This window comes from Caretta caretta, chromosome 20, assembly GCF_965140235.1.
Source record: "Caretta caretta isolate rCarCar2 chromosome 20, rCarCar1.hap1, whole genome shotgun sequence".
NCBI lineage: Eukaryota > Metazoa > Chordata > Testudines > Cheloniidae > Caretta > Caretta caretta.
The window spans coordinates 21,358,365-21,376,174 of NC_134225.1; the positions used below are offsets into that span (position 1 = coordinate 21,358,365).

General features: G+C 53.5%; 1 protein-coding gene and 2 non-coding genes across 5 annotated transcripts in view; all 3 read left to right on the top strand.

The window, feature by feature from the left end:
- The window catches only part of TNPO2 (transportin 2), a 30,125-nt gene that overhangs the window by 6,363 nt on the left and 5,952 nt on the right, over positions 1–17,810 (top strand). For all 3 annotated transcript variants that reach the window (XM_048832257.2, XM_048832256.2, XM_048832258.2), the window contains exons 6-22: positions 1,268–1,401; positions 2,757–2,838; positions 3,749–3,871; positions 4,717–4,835; positions 6,486–6,546; positions 8,715–8,883; positions 9,147–9,299; positions 10,183–10,408; positions 11,213–11,384; positions 12,092–12,178; positions 12,441–12,548; positions 12,929–13,087; positions 13,178–13,265; positions 13,912–14,010; positions 14,387–14,482; positions 15,306–15,381; positions 17,356–17,455. In XM_048832257.2, the coding sequence (XP_048688214.1) occupies positions 1,268–1,401; positions 2,757–2,838; positions 3,749–3,871; positions 4,717–4,835; positions 6,486–6,546; positions 8,715–8,883; positions 9,147–9,299; positions 10,183–10,408; positions 11,213–11,384; positions 12,092–12,178; positions 12,441–12,548; positions 12,929–13,087; positions 13,178–13,265; positions 13,912–14,010; positions 14,387–14,482; positions 15,306–15,381; positions 17,356–17,455 (2,052 nt within the window). The remainder of the gene's footprint in view (positions 1–1,267; positions 1,402–2,756; positions 2,839–3,748; positions 3,872–4,716; positions 4,836–6,485; positions 6,547–8,714; positions 8,884–9,146; positions 9,300–10,182; positions 10,409–11,212; positions 11,385–12,091; positions 12,179–12,440; positions 12,549–12,928; positions 13,088–13,177; positions 13,266–13,911; positions 14,011–14,386; positions 14,483–15,305; positions 15,382–17,355; positions 17,456–17,810) is intronic.
- LOC125627864 (small nucleolar RNA SNORD41) lies at positions 7,663–7,730 on the top strand. The gene has a single exon (XR_007354108.1). It is a non-coding gene; the product is annotated as a small nucleolar RNA SNORD41 (small nucleolar RNA).
- LOC125627860 (small nucleolar RNA SNORD41) lies at positions 10,863–10,933 on the top strand. Its single transcript, XR_007354104.1, has one exon. It is a non-coding gene; the product is annotated as a small nucleolar RNA SNORD41 (small nucleolar RNA).

Genomic DNA, 17,810 nt, shown 5'->3' on the forward strand with positions numbered 1-17,810 from the left:
AGAGTGGTGATCCCTGTTCCAAAGAGTTTACAGTCTAAATAGACAAGAGAAAGGGTGAGTGGGGGAAACTGAGGCACAGAGTGAGAAGCCCAAGGTCACAACGCAGGTCGTCCAGTGACGTACCCTCTAGACCATGCTGCCTTCCTCAGGTTTATGATGGTGATAGCATTGCCTTCTACATAGCTATGGTTATCACCGCAACTTTAATGGTAGCCATTGTGCTTGGCGTTTGTATAAGACATCGCTGGGTCTGGGAATGCTAACAGCAGTACACAAGCAGCCAGGCTACATTTTCCATCCCTTCTTTGTAAACACTCATGGGTTGAGTTTAGATTTCACCTGCGTGTGTCTGTACAAAGCTATTTTTGCATTGTTCTCCCGAGCACCATAAAAACATCAATCTTCCCTTTCACTCTGCAGTCAGCTGCCAGCTTTGGGGTGGGGCACTGGTCTGGGACTCTGAAGATCTGGTGCTAATCTCAGTTCCTCCACAGACTCCCTGTGAGACTTTAGCCAAATCTCTCTGTGCATCCGTTTCCCCAGCTGTGGTGGGATAGTACTTCCCAGCCTTAAGGAATACCTCCCAGTTTGAGATGTGCAGGTGAAACTGGGATGGAGGCTAGATAAATACCTAGATTATTACAGGTGGGCAAAGTGAGGTGCTGTGCCTTGTCTGATCTCACAGAGTTAACCCTAGAACTGGGGGAGGGGCTCCAGAACTCCTGGCTCCCAGTGGGATGTTCGGACTGCTAGCCCGTGTCACTTTCAGGAGTATCCTCACTGAAGGACAGAATGTGCTGTGTGATAGCACAAGATCTGAAGATCCAGGTTCTTGCAAGAACCCTCAGTTTAATTGGGCCCTTCACTGGCTGCTTTCTGGGGTAGTTGGCTGAGGTTCTGAGGGAAGGCTAAAAAGGAATCTTGGATTAGAGCATTGGTTCTCAAACTCTTGTACTGGTGACCCCTTTCACATAGCCAGCCTCTGTGTGCGGACTCCCCCCCCCCCCCCTTTAAATTAAAAACACTTCTTTACATATTTAACACAATTATAATGCTGGAGGCAAAGCGGGGTTTCGGGTGGAGGCTGACAGTTTGCAAACCCCCATGTAATAACCTCGTGACCCCCAAGGGGTCCCGACCCACAGTTTGAGAACCTCTGGATTAGAGGAATTCTCAGTAACCTGGGGTTCTTATTTACATGGCTGTAACATATCTTCTTCCCTTGTGGACCCTTCTGTGAGTGAGCTGACGAGTCTGTTGTGTTTAGGGGGCCTTTGGTGCCTTGCAGAAGATCTGTGAGGATTCTTCCGAACTCCTGGACAGCGATGCTCTGAATCGACCCCTGAACATCATGATTCCAAAATTCCTTCAGTTCTTCAAGCACTGCAGCCCCAAGATCAGGTGTGTATTAGTTTGCCTGGCGGTGTGGGGAGCGTTGCGCTCTTTGCCGTAGTGCTGGGGTTCAGGTTGGGCATGCGTGAATGAAACCTCAACGGAGCCCGCCCCTTCGTAACATCCCACTTCCGTTTCCTGAGTGCATTCACTTTCTGCTTTGGGGGATGTCTCTCGACTGGTCCCAGAACCAAACCACGATCGCTGGCGAGATGCCAGTGACCTTCCAAGTGTCTGGAGGATCTCTCCCCCCACACCCTGACTCATTCTTCATAAGCAGAATGCATGGCCTCATGCTTAGCTGTAAGCTGAACAAAGTTCAGCAACTGGCCCAGAAGGAGCAGTGAGAATTCTGCTCAAGTTGCCAGTTAGAACAGCCATCCTGCTACACAATGTTATGCTGCGTTTTGCTCAGGATGAGATTTAAGTAGCATCTCTCCTGTAAGATTTTCTTACTTGTCTGGCCCCCATCACTACAATATCTAAGCATTCACCATCTTTTATGTATTAATCCTCCTCACCCCCCTGTGAGGCAGGGCAGGGCTATTATCCCCATTGTACAGATGGGGAACTGAGGCACGGAGTGGCTAAGTGACTTGCCCACGGTCATCCAGGGAGTAGGTAGCAGAGCAGGGAATTGAACCTGCATCTTTGAATTCTAGGTAGTGCCCTAACCACTACACATCCTTCCTCTCAATCTCCATGCTGCCCCTCCTGGGGTGAAATACCCAACTGACTTACCCTCTGCACCACAGTGGAGGAGGAGAACTCTGCCCAGGAACCCCAGGGCAACCCTCCCCCCACCCCCTTTAATGTCTAGACAGGACACCCTGGTTTCTACAAGCTCTCCCAAAAGAACCCCCTCCTGGTGAGCTACATGCAACTGGGTTCCATCATCTGCAGAGGCTAAAGGGCTGAGCTGGGCCTACATGCTGTGTGTGCAGCCACAGAACAGCTGAGTGCCCTTGAGATCAAAGCTGTGTACTGGTCCCACTAACGTCCCCACCCATGGGAAGGTCAGAGGTCAAGCCCTGAAATGACTAGACGGGCTGCTGTTTGAGCAGTGACCTATACCTCCTTTGTGCATGGAAGCTGGGCTCACAATCCCTAGCTTTTCATCTGTAGATCTCAAAATGCTTTTCAAAGGAGGTCATTCCCATTTTACAGGTGAAGAAACTGAGGCACCAAGAAAAGTGACCTGCCCAATGTCACCAAGCCACCAGAGACAGGAATATCCACTGGGACCAAACTGCCTCCTAATGTCTATTTCACTAAAATCCCCTTTTGGGAGGGTGGCAGGGGTCACCACCTGGAATACTTTGGTGACCCACTATCTTTTTTTCCTCCCCACCCCCCCATATCAGGTCCCATGCCATCGCCTGTGTGAATCAGTTCATCATGGACCGAGCTCAGGCACTGATGGATAACATTGACACCTTCATCGAGGTGAGGAGACATTTCAACGCACTCTTGCTGGCAGGCCAGACCCAGGTGTCTGGATGGTCTCAGACAGATGTGCCCAGCCTAATGCTGCTGCTCTGCTCAGCTTTCCCATATGGCATCTGTTTGCAAACCTCCCTGAGTGCACCACAGCCTGCGATCCCAGAGAACGCCAGCTGCTCTGAAGTGTGGTGATAACACCCAGCTCATATTGTGCTCTTCTTCTGTACAGCTCAAAGCGCTTTATGTAGGAGGTTTTACAGTTGGGGGAAATTGAGTCATGGAGCTGAAGTGATTTGCATAAGTCACCCAGCAGAGCTAGGAATAGAACCTGGGTCTTTTGCCTCCTCATCCAGAGTGCTATCCCCTGAGCCACGCTGTCTGCCTTGTGGGGGTAGGGACCATTATTGTATCTGTGCTGAGCACCGTGGAGCCCTGCATTTGCTCCCCTGCTGATGCTTAAGGGTCTCCATGACCGGGGCGACCACAAGACAAATATTCACAAGCTTTGTCTGGCTCCTTTGTACAAACACCACCTTGTATCTCCCTCCTGTGTTAGCCTCCGACTTGTGCATCCATTTTAACCCCCCCGGATGTCTAGCCTGTGCTGAGGAGTCCAGAATATATCTGCAGCTTCATGTACTACAGGTCTGCCTCTGCGTAGGGCCACGCAAAACTGCCTGGTACCCTGGAATTCTCCCCTGGCTTTTCACAGGCTCCGTAGTATGTAGAAATCCCTCCCCCACCCAAGTTAAACCAGAACATCACTGTTTGAAAGCCAAGCCTGCTCCAGCCCTGTCAGGCAATAGCCTAGGGACTGGCTAGGCCTCTCTCTTCCATGCCATGGAAGTCAGCAAGGGAATTCCTGCTCTAGGGACCCTTGGTGTTGGAGTCTCAGCTCCCTCTTTCCCCATAGCACTTGTTCGCTCTGGCGGTGGACGAAGACCCCGAGGTTCGGAAGAATGTCTGCCGAGCGCTGGTGATGCTGCTAGAGGTCCGGATAGATCGTCTGATCCCTCACATGCACAGTATCATTCAGGTGTGTCCCAGAGCGGAATCCCGCAGGCTCTTCAGTGGTGGATTGGGCTTTCTGGGGACACTGTGGATCGAATCAGCAATTAACTGTCTCCAGGCTTTGAGGGGAGGGGGTGAATGTAAATGGTGGTCCAAGCATGGGTGGGGAGAAGGAGCAACAGACCTGCTAGTAAACTGGCTTACGCTGTAATCAGATTCTCAGGTTGGTGTGAGCGCCCCCATTTGGTTGCTGCTTGCCCTCTCCACACCCGGCCTGGGTTTACTCTTGTGCCCAGACAAGTCCAGGAAGCTGGGCTTCTCTGGTATAACCTCTGAGGTAGGGACCTTAGGCTGTTGGTTTGCTGAGCATCCAGTTTCACACCTGTGTTTTAAAGGCAATTCCCTCCCCAGTTGGCATTCGGTCAGGACGCGGGTGACTGCCCCTACCCAGAGATGTGATGGTGGCTTGATTAGAGCTTTGGGATGTTGGTTAATGCCCCATACACTGTGCCCCCTAGCATCAGGTTTCATGGAGACTCACGGTGAAGCGTGCTGAGCCCTGTGTAGGTTGAGATCAGCCAGGTTTGTCCGCCGCCTGGCATTTCAGCACGTAGGGCTGTCGGGGACCTCCTGGGTCATTGACTATAGGTCCCAGCTACCGCAGGCCACCCCGGGCGGTCATGTCAAATAACATTCAGAAACCTATCCAGCTCCGTCTTCAGACTGGTTGGGTTATTGGAGCCAAGTGCATGAGGTTCTCCTTGCACGGTGGGTGAAACAAAGCGCGTGCAGGGGGAGCTGAGCCGGGAGCTGCTGTGTCACGGGCCTGCCCTGAAGCTGGCATTTGATCGTCGCTGCTCTTCTCCCCAGTACATGCTGCAGAGGACCCAGGACAATGACGAGAACGTAGCCTTAGAAGCCTGCGAGTTCTGGCTGACGCTAGCAGAGCAGCCCATCTGCAAAGAGGTGCTGTCCTCGCATCTAGTGCAGTGAGTAGCTTTGCTTCTGTACGAGCGGGGGAAGAGTTGGGAAGCCTCTTGGGGCTGCCGCTGTGGCCAGTAGGGGATGACGGGTTCAGAGAGCTGGGCTAGTAGCAACCCTGGAGGCACGCTAGGAAAGGACAGGCAAATACTGTTGCTTTTGAGGGTGTGTTTGCTCCCCTGCTGATGCTTAAGTGTCTCTTGGTTGGGGCTGGAGGTTGGGCTAAGTACAGGGATAGCTGGCCGGTGATACAGGTGGTCAGATTGAGGCCAGGCACACATCCCTTCCTGCTGCCAGTTCAGCTTTGCAGCCGCTCTTACTAGTAAGCGGTGTGTGCATGTGAGCTCTCCTAACCGGCTGTCTACAGTACAGTGAAACTGACTGTGGCTCGTCTGTGTCTTAGCCGGGTTTGCACGTCTCTCATTGGTTTATTGCCACACCCTAGGCAAAGATCAGGCACTGAGCTCCCCATGCTGAAGCAGCACCAGAGCGCTCAGTCCTTGAGTGGATTGATTTAAAGCTCTCAAAGCGCGCCCGCCCCCGCCCCCCCATGTAAAGTAAAGGGACCATATTAACCTCCTCAGGGTGAAGCAATAAACCAATGAGACGCATGCAAATTGATCAGTAGCCTTGATAAGGCTTCCCAGACAGGGGCAAAGGACTGAGCCACAGGGCTGGGAGTCAGGACTCCTGGGTTCTATTTCCAACTCTGGCGGGGGGGGGGGGTGTGATCTAGAGTTTAGCGCAGGGGACTGGAAGTCAGGACGCCTAGGTTCCATGCAATGTGCAGACACCACCGTAAAATTCACTTCCTTCTATTTAAAAAGAAGGAACACTTAGTGCAAAGACGGTTTGTTTTTGTAACTAAATAATTGAAGATGGTATTTATGGGCTAGTGCATTGGGAGCTTGGAGTCAGGACTCCTGGATTCCATCTCTAGCTCTGGGCAGGGACTGCAGTTGAGTGATGGGGGCTGGGAGTCAGGACTCCTGGGTTCTTTCCTGCTCTGCCACTGGTTTGCTGCTTCTGTTTGCTGGTCTGTAAAATGGGCAGAACCCATTGAGAGCTGACTGTATAGCTCCAAGTATTGGATAAGCCTGAACAGGGTGGGTTGGACATTGGTTATTGCTCAGGGCTGATCTATGCTGGAAATCTACGTTGGCATAGATACGGCTCTCAGGTGTGAAAAATCCACACTCTTGACAGAGACAGCTATGCAGTTGTAACCCCTGGAGTAAACAAACAGTGGTAGGTCAATGGAAGAATTCTTATGTCCCCCCAGCTACCGCCCCTCTCAGAGGTGGATTAACGAGGGTGACGGGAGAACGGTTGCTGTAGCGAGTCTATGCTGAAGCCCTGCAGCAGTGCTGCTGTAGCGTTTTAGGTGTCGTCTCAGTCTCCAGTCTCCAGTGCCTGTCTAGCTGTTGGCTAGGAGGCCGCTCCGCAAGCAGGTTCAGTCTGAAGCTCTTGGCTCGTTGCAAGCGGTTTCAATAACCGAACAATTTAAGGCATTTAGAACACAAAACAACTCGCTTGGTTGTCCCCTTTGTTCTCTAGTACTGGCTGGTTATAAGCACCTGCCCCACTCTGTGATTTCCACCTCCCTCTCCTCCGACCTTGATTTGTGAATCCACCCTTATTCCCCCTCCTTTTGACAGATTGATTCCGATCTTGGTGAATGGAATGAAATACTCTGAAATCGATATCATATTGCTAAAGGTATGTGTCTGTCGATGCAAAGAGAGAGGGGAGGGTGCGCTTGGGACGGCCAGGATGCCTGTGTTCCTATCCCAGCTCTGACACTGACTCCTCCTGTGGCCTCAACCATGTCCCTTCCTTTCTCTTTGCCTTAGTCCTTCCTGTCTGTAAAATGGGATTAATGCTTGCTAAATACAATCACTGAAACATGCTGTGTATGAAATTCTCTTCTCAAATCATCCCTGCAGGGAGCTGTATCTGCCTCCAAGTTACCTAGATCATTGTTTGCAAATCAAGAGAATCTCTCTCTGTTTTAATGAGCTGCCTACCAGCTGTATTGATTTATTAGGGCATTTTGTGTTTGCAGTGCAGCAAAGCATTCAGCATTGAGAGCTCTGTGGGGCAGGGACTGTCATCTTGGTCTGTTTGTACAGCACCCAATGCAGTAGGATCCTGGCCCATGACTGGGGCTCTTAGGTGCTACCGTAATATATATAATATTAGTACCTGAGTCTTTGTTACTGGACGCCGTGGCCATTGGGTAGCCTGAGTGAAGCTAGTTGCCAGGTCTCAGTCCCCTCCTGGGACCCACACACCATTGGCACTAGTTAGCCCCCTCTTGTGGCATGGTCAGGAGGGGGCCAGACTGAGATCCAACTACTGAGGCACAGTGAGGTGGGTGTTAGGAGTGAAGCATGGCTTGCTGTACCCTGGGCAGTGTGTGTCAGTCTCCAGGACCGTTATGTCCAGGCTGTGTTACACATGCTTATTGAAAGGGTAGCCTTGGAGATGTCTGTGGACTGCTGGCAGTGAAGCTCCCTGTTCCATGGGATCCTTCCTAGAGGGAGGATGGGCTGGCAGGTAAGGTGTTGCACTGAGACCAGGTTCAATTCTTTCTCTGCCACAGACGCTCTGTTGTGACCTTGAGCACATCACTTAATCGTCGTGCTCCTCAGTTTCCCCATCTGTGCAGTGGGGATAGTACTTTGTTTCGTGTGAAAGCTATTTGGGGCAGGCACTGTGCCTTCAAAATGAGGCCTTGATCCTGGGGTGCTACCGTAATACACCTGATAAGGAAGAGGACTTCTAGCACTATTATAGGTCATAGGTTACGGAGAGGTACCAGTTCATGACCTCCTGGAAGTGATGTATAATTTCCAACCTGATGACAATGATGGTTGTTGTATTCATACTGTCTGATCCAAGGAGGCGTGACTGGGAGCAGCTATGAAGGGGGATCTAAAACGGGAGCATGTTAGGTACAGACATGGCCTTAGCTGGGGCTGGGCGTCCTGTCCTACTGCGAGATCTCTGCAAAACTGTGCCTGCAAGAGCCCAGAGACTTGATCCTACAGCCCCTCATTTCTAGTGGAGGGTAGCACGGGAAACTGGGACTCAGGAGAGCTGGAATCAATTCCCAGTTCCGCCACTGGTGTGCTGGGTGACCTTGGGCAAGTCCCTCTCTGCTCTGTGCCTTAGTTTCCCCCGTGTAAAATGGGGATAATGATACTGCCCTCCCTTGTAAAATGCTTTCCTGGTTGGGTGCCAATGCCTTCCCTGTAGAGGGTGGGGTTTGACACAAGCTCAGTATGCAGAGCAGATGCATGTGGCATGAGGGCTTGAGCAGCGTGTTGTGAAGCCATGGTGGTGAATTTCAAAGGCACAGAGGGCAGGTGAGCACCCAAAATTTCCCCAAAGCACTTCAGCAATACAGCCGCGCAAGCCGTGTGGTGGGGGTATATGTGAATTCCCAGGTGCTGAATCTTAGGGCGCAGCTATACTGCAGCGGGACATGGCATTTCCAGCTCCGGGAGATGCACCCACGCTTGCTTCGATCAAACGAGCATGCTAAAAACAGCCATGTAGTCACGATGGGCTAGCGGGTTGAGTATGTACCCGGGGTCTCGGACAGAATCGTGTTCGGGATGCTTAGCCTGAGCCGCTGTGACTGTGCTGCTATTTTAAGTGCTGTAGCCCGATCAGAGCTTGCACAGGTACGTCTCTCCGGGCTGGAAATTACAGCTCCAGCTGAGGTGTAGCCGGACCCCCAGACGCCTGTTGGAGTCCAACTGTGGTTCTCCTTTAAAGGAAATGGCAGAGGGTTGCTAGCAGCTGCTCTCCGGAGCACCCCACGCTGAGAACCATCTTACGGCTGTCAGTTGTACCCGAACTGCTTTCTGTCGCCCCAGGGTGATGTGGAAGAGGACGAGGCCATCCCAGACAGTGAGCAGGACATCAAGCCCCGCTTCCATAAGTCACGCACCGTCACCCTGCAGCACGAGGAGGACCGGACGCAGGATGATGAGGATGGGGAGGATGAGGACGATGACGATGACACGTTGTCGGACTGGAACCTGAGTAGGTCGGGGAGGGGCTGGGCTCGCGCCCAGGTCTGGTTTGGGCAGAGCATTGTCGATGGTTGGGTGACACCATAGCGAGGCATTGGCTGAAGTGCAGCAGAGTCCTCACCTTGCCCAGAAAAGCCGGGTGTCCTAAGTGCTGCCTGCTGGGGACAATCTGGATTGTGTGTGCAGCACCTGGCGCAGCAGGGCCCTGAGCTGGGGTCGGGGCCTCTTGGCTCTGCCATAGTATAAATAATGAACGTATATTCGTCCCCACAGGGAAGTGTTCGGCTGCAGCCCTGGACGTCCTGGCCAACGTGTTCAGAGACGAGCTCCTCCCGCACCTCCTCCCGCTGCTCAAGGGGCTGCTCTTCCACCCCGAGTGGGTCATCAAAGAGTCTGGGATTCTAGTCCTGGGGGCCATTGCTGAAGGCAAGTGCTGTGTGTGGGAGCTGCGGCGATGGATCACATCCACCAAGCAACCTGCAGGGGCCGGTCGATGCTTGGTGATTGGGAGGCAACATAACCGATCTAGTGTGCAGTGCTGTACAGGGTGGGGAGGGGGAGAATTCCCTCTGGGTGGTCGCCTCTCAGCTGTTCCTCGTCCTGTAGCCTTATTGTGCAACAACAGGAACTGCCAGACTGGATCCGGCCCAAGGCCCATCTAGCCTGGTATCCTGTCTTTGAGTGACCAGCACCTCATGCCTCAGAGAAAGGCAAAGGAGCCTTGCAGGAGCAGATGTGGGGTAATCTGCCCCCATGGAGGTCTCATGACCCCTAATTATCAGATGAGCTTAAACCACAAAGCATGAGGCTTTATGTCCTTCCAATGCTATGTTAGCGCTAACTGCTCTGCCTCTGGCTACCCTTGTTATCCATATAAACATCCAGCCCCTCTTTGAATCTTGCTAGGTTCTTGGCTTCAGTGGCATCCTGTGGCAATGAGTTCCAGAGGTTTCTGGGGCTTGTAACTGAACCCTGGCCTGCAATCCTCTATGTGCCCAGGTCCACTGGCACTGGTATTTCCTGCCACCTGACTCAGGTGTTTTGGGACTGAGCAACTTGTGTCACATGATAGCCTTTAACTTTTTAAAATAAGCCAAGGAGGGTTGTGTCCCAGCAGCTGATCCTCCCCAGAGACCCCACAATGCTTGCTAAGGGATGGGGATCAGGGTTAGTTAGTGTCCTTGCTCTGCCTGCTGGGGGTAGGCCGAGCATCACTAGAGAGAGCCATGGCTGAACAGTCCATAGAGGCTGGAGGGGCATACCCTTCTTCCCCCTCTTCTGGGCTCTGAGCATTCTCCTCTTATAACAGGCTGCATGCAGGGCATGGTGCCCTACCTCCCTGAGCTCATCCCGCACCTGATCCAGTGCCTCTCGGACAAGAAGGCCCTGGTGCGCTCCATCGCCTGCTGGACCCTCAGCCGCTACGCCCACTGGGTGGTGAGCCAGCCCCCCGACATGCACCTCAAGCCGCTGATGACGGAGCTGCTCAAACGCATCCTCGACAGCAACAAGAGGGTGCAGGAGGCAGCGTGCAGGTACCCAGGAGTGTGGGGCGGTGTTGGGGCGTGGGAATTGAAGCAGTGGCAGACCAGTGCCGAGAGGTCTCCCCATGCTAAAGACAGAGTCCTGTGATCAGATTGCCCCTTCCACAGCTGCAGTCCCCAGCTTCTTTAATCCTGAATCACGCACCCTTCCGGTGCCCCGGGATATTGGCGAAGGCTTGCTGGTGGCCACGCAAGCCACTGTTCTTAACTAGCATCTGTAGTCACCCTGGCTACAATCTGGGGCTAGCGTCAGCTTCCCAGTACCAGCCACTGGAGCCTGTATGGCTGCTACAGCAGGTGAACTGAGGAGAGCAGTAACTCTCTCTCATCGAACCATTCTCTCCAGCATCCACGGTCTGCCTGGACTGGTCCTGGACGTGGGGCCTGGCTTGAGGCCTGGTCACTGCTCAAGCTGGATCTTCCCCATCTCCCGCAGTGCTTTTCTCTGGACATGATGAGGAACTTGAAGTTTGATCTTAACCATGACTGACTGTGTGTTCATACTGTCTGATCCGGAGAATTACCGTGGGGTGGGGAGATGGCCCAGTGCTTCTGGTCAAAGCCAGCAGTTGGGGTGGTTATCGTGGGGTGTGGGGGGCCAGCTCACAGTGGTTCGAATGAGCTGCTTCGTGGGTTGTTGTATCACAAGAAGTGGGTTTTGTCTGCTTTCTAAGTTGGACTTACCTGGCTGCCCACTGCTGAGTTTGCCGCTGGCTTCATGCCGCTTCCTGGGACCTGTCAGGTTCTCTTTGTTTGGGTTAATGCTGCTTGTTGTTTTTCCCCACCCCCCCCCAGCGCCTTTGCAACGCTGGAGGAGGAGGCTTGCACGGAGCTGGTTCCTTACCTCAGCTTCATCCTGGACACCCTGGTGTTTGCCTTTGGGAAATACCAGCACAAGAACCTGCTGATCCTGTACGATGCAATTGGCACCCTCGCCGATTCTGTGGGGCATCACCTAAACCAGCCGGTACGTGCCGCCTACACCCTCCATCCGACTGATTGCCGGGGGTACCAGTACTAACATTCACACACCAATGCTTCGTTGCCCCCTTCTTTCCCCCGCACAGCGTGACAGTAATAAAGCGGCTTGGACGCTTTCCCCGATGTCCGCTGACCCCTCCATTCCTTGCCCTTACAAACTTGCTGCTGCTGAAGGGATAGCAATTGACGTGGATGGAGTGAGTACCAGTAGCTGCGCAGTGCAGCACGTCCTTGCCAGCAGCCACTGCAGCTGCATTACCAAATTCCCTTGGTGCTTTCTCCATGCCGCTCTGCACCCAGGAACAATGATGAAGGAAGAAAATACAAGACATTCGAATCCTGAAGCAGTGTGTGGACTGTTTTGGCTTTCTGAGAGTTCTGGGCTGAGCTTAGATTGCTGGAGAGGGATGGTGCAGTGGTTAGCATGCTAGCCTGGGGCATGGGGACCTGGGTTCAGTTCCTAACTCTGCCACAGACTCCCCATGAGACCTTGGGCAAGTCACTTAGCCCCTCTGCGCCTCAGTTCCCCAACTATAAAATGGGGACAAGAGCACAGTCCTACAGAGTGCAATGTACTCAGATCAGACGGTGATGCCGGGGTTGGGAGGGGTATATACAAGTACGCACGCTAGACCGTAGTGTAAAACCCACCCCATGATAGCACTGGTCTCTTTTCCTGCCCCCTTGCTGTAGGAGTATATCCAGAAGCTGATGCCCCCTCTGATCCAGAAGTGGAATGAACTGAAGGATGAGGACAAGGATCTCTTCCCTCTGTTAGAAGTGAGTGACTGTGAGAAACGGGCGGGAGAAAGCATGCTGGGAGACATGGTTGTGTATCAGGGTCTCCCAACTTCAACAGCAGCTGACGCCTGAGTTGTACTGTGGTGGCTTAGATGGGGGAGGGAGAGAGGTGGTATCGGAAGGATAAAACCTGTGATGTGTGAATTGGAACAGACCTGTGTGAGATTGGGATAAAAGGAGGGCTTGGGTCTGATGGACCCCTGTGAACATCCTCTCTGAGGTGTTGCATCTCTCTTGCCAGTGCTTATCATCCGTAGCAACCGCTCTCCAGAGTGGCTTCCTTCCATACTGTGAACCCGTCTACCAGCGCTGCGTGACGCTGGTGCAGAAAACGCTTGCGCAGGCCATGGTAAGTGCCGGACTCCTCGCGGCAGGTGGAATAGAGAACTTGGGCTTTTGTCCTTCGTCTTGCAGTCGTGCCTGGAAGCATCACGTGCAAGTGGGGCCCCATTGTTAAGAGCTGTCGGGACACCTACTAAGAGACGAGCCTGTCCCAAAGAGCATGCAATTGAAATAGACGAGACAAAGGATGCATCCTTCTCCCCGATTTACAGATGGGACCCAGAGAGGGGGTGTGACGTGCTCCGCTGGGAATTCAACCTGGGTCTCTTGAGTGCCAATCCAGTGCCGTAGCCACAAGCACAGCCCTCCCCTCCGGAGCACATGGGGGGTGGGGGTTGGGGATTCCCTTTGGAAAAAGACTTTGCCTTTAACCCCTCTCCCGATCAGATGTACAATCAGCAACCAGACCAGTACGAGGCTCCTGACAAAGACTTCATGATCGTGGCCCTGGATCTGCTGAGCGGCTTGGCAGAGGGCTTAGGATGCCATGTGGAGCAGCTGGTGGCCAGAAGCAACATCATGACGCTGCTCTTCCAGTGCATGCAGGTGAGCCGGCTCCGGACCCTGGCTTAACAGCTGTGTCCCTGTGGCTACTGACTCTCTCCCAGTCTAACCCTTCGCTGTTGCTCCGTGCAGGACACCATGCCGGAGGTTCGGCAGAGCTCCTTCGCCCTCTTGGGAGACCTCACCAAAGCCTGCTTCATGCATGTCAAGCCATGTATTGGTAGGTCCCTGCGCCGAGCCCTCACTTTGCTGCCGTTGTCACAGGGGCCCTCTTGCCTCTGGAAATGATGGAGAAGTTCAAAGAGCAGAGCTGTCCCAGTATTCATACTGTCTGATCCAGAGGGAATGGCAGAGCAGGACAGGCTGGCCTTGTGATTGTGGAGCAGGGCTGGGACATGGGAGACGCTGGGTTCAATCCCAGCTCTGCCGCAGGTTCCCTGCATGACTTCGGGCAAGTAATTAAATAGCTTACGGGCCTCAGCTTTCCCGTCTGTAAAATGGAGGTGATGCTCCTTTCCTTTGTCCAGCCTGCGAGCTCTTGGGGGCAGGGACTGTCTCGAACTGCCCAAAACACAGAGCCTGGCACCATGAGGCTCCAGCCTCAGGTAGGGGCTCCAGCCAGTATCATGTGGAGGAAGAATGGCTCTTCTGTAGGCCCCTTCATACAGTGCTGGTCCCGAGAAGAGCCAGAGACTCCAGGAAGCAAACCAAGGGCTTTGCTGCAGCTATTGACTTTACCTAGAAAGTGCCCAGATACTATGGTGATGGGTGGGGCGGAGGGGCGGTACAACACCTTAGATGGTATGTGCCCCACCTGCAACCTCTCCAGAATTAACCCCATGTCCTTCCTCTTCCTCTGTGCTCAGCTGAGTTCATGCCTATCCTGGGCACCAACCTGAACCCGGAGTTTATCTCGGTGTGCAATAACGCTACCTGGGCCATCGGGGAGATCTGCATGCAGATGGGTAAGCGTGCCAAGAGCCAGGCTGGCCCTGGCATCTGCTGCTCGCTCACTCCCATGCCAGTACTGTTGGGGACGAGATCCCACCTCATGCAATGGGGTGGTGGCTCTGGCATTGTGTGTACAGCATGGGGAGGGGGGCTGGGAGTCAGGACTCCTGGGTTCTAGTCCTAGTCTAGTCTGCCACTCACTGATCTTGGACATTTCCTTATCCGTGCCTCAGTTTCCCCATCTGCAGTGGAGCTAATCCTGATCTGCCTCTCAGAGGGGCTGTGAATGAATATTCATTCACTGAGATCTGTCCTAAGAACAGCTGGTCTAGGGGGAAGCTTAATGAGCCAAGTCAAAGATGGAGCTGACAGCACTCTCCTTCCTGGCAGGGGCGGAAATGCAGCCGTACGTCCAGATGGTCCTGAACAACCTAGTGGAGATTATCAACAGGCCAAATACCCCCAAAACGCTGCTGGAGAACACAGGTGAGTTGGGGACGCCCAGCACGTCACCCCCAACCTCTGGCTCTGCGCACGTAGGAGGGACCACAGTGATTGGAGTGAATCCTGCTAGTTTATCCCACTCCCAAGAGCGAAACTGGCTTGGACGCCAGTGGGAACAAGGTCTGGCCCGGGAGCCACCAATTTGCCATCAGCCTGAAAAGTGTCTAAATGGGAGTCAGTAGGGGGGATGGAGGAGCTGCTCTCCCCGCTGCTGCCCTTAAATGGGGAGGTAGGGCTGCTGGCCTGTCCACCATCCCAGAATCACAGCCAAGCTCCTGTTTTTAAAGGGGCTCTGCCCTGGAACAGCTGGTCCCTGGACCTTTAAGGGGTGGACCATCCTTCTACAGGTGGTTTCCCTGCAGTAGGGACCTTGAGCCTGATGAAAGAAGCCAGTCAACAGCCAAAATCTACACGTACATTCCTGACAGCAACAGGGCAAGCTTCCCTTTCATGCCTCTGGGCATCGGCTCCACCCTGGAGGGCATCTACTGGTCAAGATGGGAGTTCGGTCTTTGGTCCATCCAGTCTTGTGTTATGCAGCTGAGGCTGGCAGGAAAACAGGGCAGCTACTTATGGGATCATGCAAAGTAGATGCTTTTCCCACGAGGAACTGGACCAGTGCTACCAAACGGCCTATCAGCTTCCTGTTAATCTTGGCCGGCCCTGACCTGGCCACTCGAGAGGGGAAAGGCGTTTCTTTCTCCCAGTCCCCTAGTTGCTTCTCTTGCCATGTGCCGCGTCCTCAGGACATACTCGAATCCCAGACTCGCTGCTCAGATCCGTGATGGGATTGTGTCTCTTCCAGCCATCACCATCGGACGCCTGGGTTACGTTTGCCCTCAAGAGGTCGCGCCGATGCTACAGCAGTTTATCAGACCCTGGTTAGTGAAACCGCAGTCGGAGAGGGGGAAAGAGAGCGTTTGGTGTAGAACAGGTGTTTGGCTGAAGGGTTCTTGGCTGCTCCCTTGGGGGGAGGTCTGTTCCAAGTGATAGCGACGGGCAAATGCAGCATGGCCTGATGGACAACTTGGCAAAAAGCTTCCAGTGATCCAGGCTCTTCTGCCTAGCTCTTTGCATTGGTGCATTCTGGGATCCTAAAGCCCCAAGCCCATACATCCTAGTGCAGTTGTGGGAGCAGGGTTTTTTGGGTAACTTCCAAATGAGACCCTGCCTGTGGGAGGGAGCTGGGTGAACTGGGGCAGCACTCATGCCTGTCTATGTTTGAAATGGGGATTCAACAGGACCTGCATTAAGGACCCTGCTCTGCCACTGACCTTAGACAAGTCACCCAGTGTCTCTGCCTCAGGTTCCCTATCTGGATAATGGCACTGCCCTGTCTCAGTTGTGAGGATAAGCATGAGGAGGATTGAGAGGTTCTCAGATACTACAACAACCAGGGCCAGGAAACTACCTGAGATAGCATTTGACATGTCCAGACCTGGGCCTGCTCTGTGTGGGTGTGACACTTACCTGCTATTGCTGAGGGCTGCGTATTGCACGACTGTCTCTCTCTGTGTGGCTGGAGCTTCACCCTCCATCTTCTCTGAGGGTGGGGATTTGCCAGGCTTTAGAAATAAATTCAGCCCGCCCCCCCAACTCCTCCCCTTGGTGCTCTTCCTGAGTGTCAGGATCAACTGTTCCTTGCACGCCACAGTTTCTCAAAAGGGAATGGCAAGCGGTTTGGTGAAACTCGATATGTGATCCCACACCAGGGAGAGGTTCTAACTGAACTGGCATGTACCTGAGCAAGCTCATGTCCTGGGGGGACCTCCACAACAGACTCCCCCATTTCTCCTGCCGAGTGGCTGACTAAACCAGTCCCCTGAGGAAAGGGAATACATTCCGGGGTTTGTTTCCATAAACAAAGGCGGGGAACAGTAGCAGCAGAGTCCTCCCCCGGGGAGCCTGCAGCTCTGATTTCTCTGGAGATAAGCTTGCCTGCCTCATCTGCAGTGCAGCATTGGTTACCTTTTAATAGAGACTCTTTGCTTCTTATGACAGGTTTCAGAGTAGCAGCCGTGTTAGTCTGTATTTGCAAAAAGAAAAGGAGCACTTGTGGCACCTTAGAGACTAACCAATTTATTTGAGCAGAGCTGTAGCTCACGAAAGCTTATGCGCAAATAAATTTGTTAGTCTCTAAGGTGCCACAAATACTCCTTTTCTTGTTTGCTTCTTATCTCCACCTACCTCCGGTTGGGATCTTACAGCAGTTTTTTGCGGGGGAGTTGGACTCCTGCTAGCTCAGTGTCCTGTTTAAAAATAACCCCCCCCACCCCTCAACTTCCCCAGGTAGATTTTTAATCTCTTAACGCTGCCGTGTCCTGACCAGGTTGCCAGTGCTCAGTGTAACTGCATGAACGATAGCTCAGACCGGGCCCCAGCAGGCGAGTGAGGCCAAGTATAGCACAGAGCTGGCTTCCAGCGACCCAGGGAAACAAGGCCCTGAGTTATTGCAGTATCTGAAACCTCAGATGAGTTGCTGAGCGGGGAAGGAGGCAGGATGGGCCAATGGAGAGGTACTGGACTGGGCGTTTGGGTTCTAATTCCAACGCTGCCATTGCGTGTGGGGAGATCCATTTGTCAAGCATCTAGGGACAGAAGGATGAGAAGCTAATACTGGCATGGGGGTGTCTCTGCACTAATGGCAGGGATCCCCAGGTGCTAATTCTACTAGTACTAGGGAGTAACTTAGCTCTGGTTTTTTGGGCTCAACTGCCACGGGCTCATCTACCCAGCTGTGGTTGCACCAGTGCACTGGCATAGCTGGATGTGCAGCTGTTCAGCCTAATCGGCTCCCTCCCTGCTCTCTGCCCGGCCCCTCTGGCACTGATTGTGGGGTGTGCTCTGCCTTCCAGGTGTACGTCTCTACGGAACATCCGTGATAACGAAGAGAAGGACTCTGCCTTCCGCGGCATCTGCATGATGATCGGGGTGAATCCCGGTGGAGTCGTGCAGGTAACGGCGCGTCAGCCATTCTCTAGGGCTGTGTGACTGCCGGAGTAGCTGGCTGGACCTCCCTCCACACAGCACCCTCTTACCCAGCTGCAAAGGGAACCCCCACAGCCACAGAACTGTGTAACCCTGCACTGACTCCAGGAGTCGGTGCCTGACACAGTCACCCACCCTGCTCCCCGTAGCACAGTGCTGCACTGGGGTATCAGGATCCATACTGATGCCAAGGGGAGAGTGCCCCCACTGAGTCTCTTACCCTGCAGCCTAGTGCCCTGTAGAACCACACAAGGGGTAGCACTGACCAAAGGAAGAGTGCCCCCTCCCAAGCCACTCACGCCTCTCCCTGCAGCAACCTGAG